Source organism: Ammodytes marinus, assembly GCF_949987685.1.
Source record: "Ammodytes marinus genome assembly, chromosome: 2".
Lineage (NCBI taxonomy): Eukaryota > Metazoa > Chordata > Actinopteri > Uranoscopiformes > Ammodytidae > Ammodytes > Ammodytes marinus.
The window spans coordinates 34,389,921-34,398,594 of NC_137231.1; the positions used below are offsets into that span (position 1 = coordinate 34,389,921).

The window sequence follows — 8,674 nt, forward strand, 5'->3', positions numbered from 1 at the left end:
ACAAGGCTCCCGCTCTCCTTCCCTCACCTGGAGGGATAGGCTTCTCAAATCGCGTTGCTGCACCACACTGAAATCTGCGACCAATACGAGTATGTGACAATAGAGCCTGCATGCGCGAACCGAAAATCGGACTGGGTATGCGACCAGACCAGAGTAATACAAACTATATAAAAACGTCTTTCTTTGCACTGATGGTCTCGTTGATTATCAGAAGAAACATGAGGCTGTTTAAAAAATATTTAAATGTTACTCGTAGCTGCTTTCACTTAGGAACTTAATGCATCTTAATAAAAAATGAGCTAGGAAGACAAACAGGAAACACATATTAAGACCATCCTATGTGACAACATAAAGAAGAAAGCAAATAGGTCTAACAATAATAGCCTACTCGGCTACATACATTTACTATCTGAGAGCTCAGAGCTTTTAATGTTAGCAAGGACATTTTAACTGTGGTTTACTGTCCACTCATTGAATCTATACTCACTTTAAATATCTCAGACTGGTACAACACCCTCACCATCAAGCACAAAACAAAACTTGCCCGGATAAATCAGGCCGGCAAAATCATTGGCTCTCCCAAAACCCCCCTACCAGAACTGTACACCCAGTCAGTACTCAGGAGAGCCAATACAATCCCACAGGACCCCACCTAAGGCCTCCATCAATCCTTTGACTTACTGCCATCAGGTCGACGTTACAGGGTCCCTTTGGCACGAAAATACACTTACAAAAAATATTCTATCCCCACTGCCATCACCACACTGAACAGTCACAAATAGGCAACATTGGGGCGCCCTTAGCTCAGTTGGTAGGGCGTCCCCCCCATGGGCCTCGGCCAGCAGCGGACCCGGGTTCGATACCAGCCCGCGGTCGTTCTCTGCATGTCACTCCCCTCTCTGCCCCATTTCAACTCTGTCTCTACACTATCAATAAAGCATAAAAATGCCAAAAAAAAATAAAAATAGGCAACATATCTCACTCCACTTCGTCATCCCTTTACACTACTTGCACATTTTTGGCATTTATTTACTGTCATTGTTTTGGACTGCCTCTGTCTTGTATGTATTTATTTATTTTGTGTAAATTGAATCTGCCCTGTGAAAGATGAATTTCTGTCACTTTTGACGGACAATAAAGTTTTTCTTATCTTACCTTATCTTATTTACTTTCATTAATTTTTTTTGTATCCTGAATAGTCACTGTATTATTTTATCGTTTCCATTAGTTCTGGGAGTACGTGTTCAGTGGAAGTAAGTTATGAAATAGACTTGACTGGACTCAGTGCAATTTGTACTTGGATATAAAATGTGTCGGCTATTAATCATTCAGATTCAAAGGTGCTGTATTACACCCACACACCACCACAGGAGCTTCACGGGAAAAGGATGGCATAGAGATCAGCCATCAGATAAGCTAATCCTGACAAGCCTCACAAGAAGCAACAAGACACTATGTTTTCTCACAGAAGCAAACGACTCCCAAGCCCGACCCCACTGGCTCCACTGATTAACCTGGTCTTCCAACGAATTCAGAAATGCGGTCCCTCCCACAAACCAAAATATTTGTTGGGTTCAATAACAACATTGGAAATGTGTGCCAGGACCAGATTTTCCAAAGAAATTTGACTTTGTAGTTGGGAGGGCTGTTTCAACTGGAAGGACAATTGGAACAACCAGTGTGTCATGGAAAGTTACACATCCTTTACTTTTGACTTTTGGGGAAAGGTGCTTAATCCCCTTTCTGGGGTCAAGTTATCACAGAGTTTGGGAGAACGGGGTTGGTAGGCACACTTTTTACTCTGGTGTGAATTGCTCATCACCAAAACATCTTTCAGTCGTAATTCCTACATTAAATTAAAGATTAAGGTGGTGCTTGAAATGTATATCCCTCTCTTATTTTAACTTATTTTAATGAATAAGTAATTAACCATCAAAGACAACCTGACACATTGTGACAACCAACCCCATCACGGGGACGGTTGCCAAACACTATGGGGTTGTTTGTCACAATGTTATCGTAATTGGAAGAATCTTAAAAAGGCAGAACTAAATTTTAAAGATGATTTGCATTGTCAAATTGATAGGCCTCCATAACTTAATGCATCTTAACACAAAATGAGCCTGGAAGATGAACAGGAAACCCATAGTAAGACCAGCCTATGTAACAACATAAAGAACAAAACAAATAGGTCTAACAATAATAGCCTACTCAACTAGGCTACAGCTATTCACTATCTGAGTTACAGCCAGAGACAAAGACAGACACAGTCAATATCTTCAATGTGGAGATTCTGAAAACCTTTCATTAGAAGAGACGGGCATTTCATCTCAACAGAAAGAAGACGGCTCACACTGCAGGCCAAAATCTTTTTTTTTTCAGTCTGTCTGTAAGTCTGCCTTGTCTGTAAGTACCCATAAATATTTTTCCTGTATAACCATCTTTAATGGCCATCAAAAAAAATTAAACAAAGATTTTAACTCTGGCTTCATCCAACACCTAGATTTTTGCTTTTTAAAAACATGCAAATGTACGCATAATTAGTTGGATATTACCAAATTTGCATATTTATTAAAATAAATAAATAATAAAACAAAGTGAATTTGAACTTCGATATAAAATGCGTCGGCTATAAATCATTCAGATTCCCTACAAAGGTGCAGTATCACACCCACACACCACCACAGGAGCCTCAGGGTAATAGGATGGCATGATAACTTAGAGATCAATATTGAGCTAGCTTTGACTCATTCATGTCAGCTGACAGTTGTCAAATAAGAACATTCATGCAAGTCCACCAAAGCTGCTGCACAGCTGACTTCACATCTGTCAGAAATATGCACACACTGCTCAGACTTAATACGATTTACCATTTTGTGTGACAAAACCAAAACGATACACTCTGACACACTTTTCATGAACGACCCTGTGCACATTACACAGTGATTCGTAATTTTTTTTTTCATGAATATTAAATCAAATAGTCTTAACAAATTATCATTTCATACAATTAAGAAAGTAAATACATTCTAGTACAACACACACAAAAACTTAAAATAACCCATATAGAAAAAAAGGTGTTTAAATGGGTCATTTTCACAAATTTTCTTCTCAATACATTTTTTAATTCCTATTTCCAATTTTACTAAACGGTTTATAAGACACTGTGTACAAATGTAGGACCCTTACAAGTCATTAACAGACACACATGTCCACTTCAAATAACTGCAATGAATTTGCTTTGCTTTATAGGAGAAGGACTCCCATAGGACATAGGACTATGGGAGTAACAAACAAGATTTGTTGTCCAATTCTTGGGGTTAAATCTATCAATAAACTTCAGTAGCAATCAAAACTACAAAATATTCAATAATTTTCAGGATTTTAACCCTTTTAACGCCAGTTTGATATGGAAATAAATAAGAAACATAATTCAAACCTGAAAAAAAAAGTTTCAAAGGCCTTTAAGTCTGTGTTTGGAAACTCGACACCTTGTAAAAAAGGTTTTGCAACACTGAACAAAGAGATTTTAGTCTGAAAAACATTTCAAAGATCTGAAAACAGGATATGGTGTTCTAGTTTATCTTCTTCATCATTTTCACAAACATATTTTCAAAATTTAAAATTTTTCACCAGCACATTTGCAGAGTTTAAAATCTGACACTGTTTTCACAGTGAATTATTTTGTTTCCCGGTTTTGAAGCCTTGTAAATAGGGTTCTGCAAACAGGTGTTCATGCATTAAGAATTTTTTTTGAAAGGGTGAATATTTATTTTTTTAAATGTGTAAAGGTGTACATTTACACCATTGCAATGTATTTTTTCAGAACTGAATTATTAGTTTTACCATAAGGCTACTATAGTAGCAGTAGGCCTTGTAATAGTTAAGTATAGCATGGGCATATACAGTATGTCAGTCATTTTACAGAAACGGCTAATTTTGGAACATTGTTATGAATTCAAATGTATATAAAAAAATCTACCTTTAACTTTCAATATTTAAGCCTTTGTTTTCATGACTACATAAATGAGAGCTTAATGCTTAAGTTTTGTACAAATAATTAATAATACTATAATAATTTTAGTAATTTTTTTTAAACCTTAATTACATGTAGGTTTACCATGGGGAGCAGGGTAAAACCAGTGAAATTTTTTATGAAATTGTCCATTTACTGAAAAGATTTGATCAATTTCTTTATCCTAATTCTACTTATTATGTGAAGAAAATGTCATTAATAGTACTTTATTGTGTCTGTATAATATATGTAAACTTTAGACTCAGTATTAATGGAGATATCTGACAACACACACACACACACACACACACACACACACACACACACACACACACACACACACACACACACACACACACACACACACACACACTCAGTTACATAAGTCTCAGAAACACACTGAAGCCGCTGTGTCTATAAATGAAACATAATTACAGCCTTTTCAAACAGCAGCGTTGGTGGTTTACATTCATAAGATCATTTTTCAAGCTCATCTGTCGCCATCTAGTGGCCACTACTGAGACTGTCACTGGGTAATAAAAGGTTTATTAAAGGTGCACTATGTAACTTTGGATGTGTCAAAGAAGTGAACATTTTCTAAGGTATATTCTCATGACTGAATAAACAAACTTTCCTCACAGAAAATGTGATCCCTGGAACACTGTTTGAAGTTAGAAAGCTTCCTGAAAAGTTATTGTTTCACTGTTGTTGTTTACAGCAGCAGGGCCCACAGTTTGGTTTGCAAACATATTCTAGTCTCACGTTTGGTTCCAGGTTCCTCTGAATAACTTAGTTTTTATTTATGATGATAGAATTATTCAATACTAAGAATTACATGTAAAGAAACAATGTTTAGTAAACTAACTGCAGGCTCTGTGAATGTAAACAAATCCCCCTCCTCTGAAACTGCATAATGCACCTTTAAAGAAAGGTACTTGTTTTCTGAAGAGTTAAAAGCTGATGGTCATACTGCAGCAACTTAAAGGTGCACTATCTAACCCACAAGGTGTACCTGACCAAAACGTAACGGTAGCAATGTGAGAAAATAAAGCGCTTTGTTGGTGATGTCTTCCTGTCAAAAGTGGCAAAGACATAAAACATTACATGTGTCTATTATTAGGACCCCTATCCTCTACATCCTACCAGCCCACATAAGTAAAATTGTTAGTCATTTTCCAAAAGCTTTTGTTACTTTGCTCAAATACTTATTCCTTTAAAACAAATGCACTATGTACAGAAGATCAACTGCATATGAATAGATTATAGGCTTTGTTGGAATATTATTATTGTTCATGTGTATTGCAAATAATAATAGACAAATATTAAACATTCTGGCACATTCTGGGGTGTTAAAAGGTGTGTTTAACACTTCTCAGCAAACACATTCATTTGTTTAATAAAATGTAATGGAACACTGTATCATGAGCTTTTGTAAATCAACAGTATGATATAATTTCATTAAATAAACAAAAACCAAACATCGAGAGGTTGAATGATGCCAGAGTTAAAATCTTTATTTAATTTTCACAAAAGAAACATTTCCAAAGTGTTTACAGAACAGACTTAGGATACAGCATTTTTTTCATTTTATGAATCAAAAAATACTTTGTACAGTTCTTTAAAAACAATGCATTTGCGGCATGTTTTTAACAACAACATGTATCATAAATCAGACAAGTAACAACATATGAACAAATCATTCTGTATGATTATGTAAGTATGATGATGGAAAGTTAAGTTGTGATGAGATAATGTTTTAATTTTCGGTGGTCGTATAGGAGAAATATACAGATGCAAACTGACAAGATTTAGTCAAATGAACACCTAGATGTATATTTGGACCTTTGATTTATACTAGTATGAAAGACAGATATTATTGAAGCATAATAGAGAGAAATCTCTTTCCTGCAGTGTCTCGCCTTAATAAGACACTTCACCCCATATAATTTCACCCAGATTTGACCTGCATTTGGTCAGGTAACTTTAGATGCCTCATTTTTCATTTTGGGCAAGGAAGAACATCGGGTATAGGTGTACAGCGATCAATAACAGTATGGACATCTACAATGTTGACACCTCTGTAGATACCAGAGATGGGCCCAGATGTTGTCTTACCGCTGCTATATGTGCGGGTGAGTATTGCTGTGTAAGGGATATCTGCACTATACTTATTTCCCACCATATTGACATCACACGAGTGGCCTGGTGGGACAGTGACCTTCACAGATGAAGAGTAAGACTTTGATTCAATCGTAGTGGCTCCCTGTGATAATTCAAATGTTGTCTCAACACTGACCTCAACACCAACAGAGGCGACTAATGGGACTCCGGCGGTCATGGTTGTTTTGACACCTAACTTGACGGCACTGCTGGAGTCCCACCTTTTCTCCTCCTGATGTGTTATATCGAGCTCAACTGTTTCCTCAACTGGGCTGCACCCTTTGTTATCGACGGAGGACGTGCCAATGACCTCTGGAGGAACTTTTAAGGTTTTCGCCTGTTTAGTGTCGTAAACGACATTGGATATTTCCTGTCTTAATATCTCTGTGTCGTAGGTCAGGACCTCGTAGTCCTTGTACCATTCCTCTTTATTATCCTTGGTAACGAAGAAGGCCTCATTCTTAACACTAACCTTTCCAAGACCATACTTGTTTTTCCCCACATAACCATTGTCACTAGTATGGACTGAGTTTTTGGGCACTTTACCATGGGATCCCTTTTTCCACTCTAGGTGCTCTAAGTTGCCTTCATTCACTAGGATGTCAAACTGGGTAGATGCATACTGTTTTCCTCCCGTAGGGTAGACGCAGATGGCACCCATACTGGGGTTGTAAAAACCGCCCGCACCGTCAGCTCTGGCGACATAGTCGGTGCGTTTAGCATACTCATTGTAAAGCGACACAGTATCATCAGGGAGATTGCCCCCCCATGGCACCCATTTCAGGTTGGTGTATTCCATGTGTTCGGGTTGTCTTATTCAAGGTGATTTCAGGAACCCTGTCCTCTGGAGCTGGCGTCTCTGTGGAGACTGAACAAAAGAAAAACACAGAAACAAAGCAGATTTGTATCATATACTGTATTTCCAGACAATTTCAGACCCCCTATAGAAGAATGCACCTTCTTAACTTTGCCGAGAGCCAGAGGCGGAGCGTCTCATGAGCCTTGTGCAATGCAGACAGTATAGTGATGTAAGTTGCTAGACAGTAAGATTGTTAACTCTCATCCTACCAACCTATTTTACAAACATAGACTACTGACTGGGGTCATTTTGACAGGGGGCATAAAGTAGTGAAAGGATAACAATCTTTGCAAAATGCTTACTTTTTTCTTCTCAAAAGGTTATTAGATATGTTATTAATGTAATCTGAGTATAAAATAAAAAAAGGATTTATTTTATTTTAGGAGACATTTCAATACAGTGCCTGAGAGGCGTACTGCATTATCTCAAAAAACTGATTCAGGCCCTAGATATGTTGCATGTTTTAATGTTGCTTATTGATTGTGGAATAGAATCCTTCATATCTTTTTTAATTAATAGATGTGTTGTTGTGTTAATAGAATGTGTATACCCTTTATAAATTAATCTTATTTTACTCAGATAAAAGTTAATAGAAAAGATATCAATTTAATTAGAAGGTACTTTGCATGTGCAGACTGAAGCAGAATTAAATTCCGCATTTTTTTTCGTACCAACTTCAATGCTCATATCCAACAGGCTCAACAATTTCGCTAAGTAAGCAATTCATAATCATGGTTGTTATATTTATACACAAACATTGTTCTGTTTTCACTTGTATTAGTTAGCTAACTATTGTTTGTTTTTTGTAGGATTACATTTAGATTAGCCATGCCAATGCAATCGCAATGGCTTCATTTCATAGAATAAAAGTATGTCTGCATGTAACTTCTACATTAATAGTATTTAGTTCTGATGTTGTTTCTTAAAGCTATTAAGTGTTTATAATGCTTATCAGAGAAATACAACCCCTACTAGACCCAGTGAATAGATAAGTAAAAAAGTTTAATCCTTATTGTTGTTTTTTTCCTTAATAGACTGAAGCATTTAAAACAATCAGCTTTGTTCTTCAAAAGATAAGGCTAGCTTCATTTGATAATTTTTTTTTTCTCTCAATAATTGCTTAATTCTGGCATAAAGCTTAATTCATAAAATTAAAGAACATGACCAGACTTTTCTTTAGGGATTTATAGGTGTGTGAGCAAGATTGTTTGTGTCTCATTACAATTAAATACGGTGCATAATTCAGTTTAGTTTATTGAAGATAAGAAGTAAGTAATTCCAATTTAAAAAACTACTATTTAATTCTAATCAAAATAGTTGAAAAAAATCAGCTTATATTGTATAATTAAACTAAACTTAAAAAATCTGTCTGAATTTAAATCATTTTATTTTAGGCAACCATTTGACATAAAAATTAAGTAAATCCAAAACAATATTTGTTTCAGTGTATTTGTGTCAGCAGGTACCTGGATTTTGTCTTTTCTTTTACATAAAACATTTTGACCATGAATTATTACTGAAAAGGAATTAATTGGTGCATACAAATTCACCAGAATGCCGGAAATTAAGTGGTTAAGACTCGAAAATGTTAAGTATCGTAAGTAATACTCACTGTCAGCTGTGATCAGAGCTGTTATGGC

The 8,674-nt window shown here is 36.1% G+C and overlaps 1 protein-coding gene across 1 annotated transcript; it reads right to left on the bottom strand.

The window, feature by feature from the left end:
* Positions 1-6,014: 6,014 nt before the first annotated feature.
* Positions 6,015-8,674, bottom strand: LOC307257155 (natterin-3-like; the record flags this gene model as incomplete). Its single annotated transcript, XM_080036301.1, has 2 exons — positions 8,647-8,674; positions 6,015-7,043 (listed from the first exon to the last, which is right to left on the bottom strand). The coding sequence occupies exon 2, from the start codon at positions 6,972-6,974 to the stop codon at positions 6,015-6,017; it is 960 nt and encodes a 319-aa protein (XP_079892427.1). The 5' UTR covers positions 6,975-7,043; positions 8,647-8,674.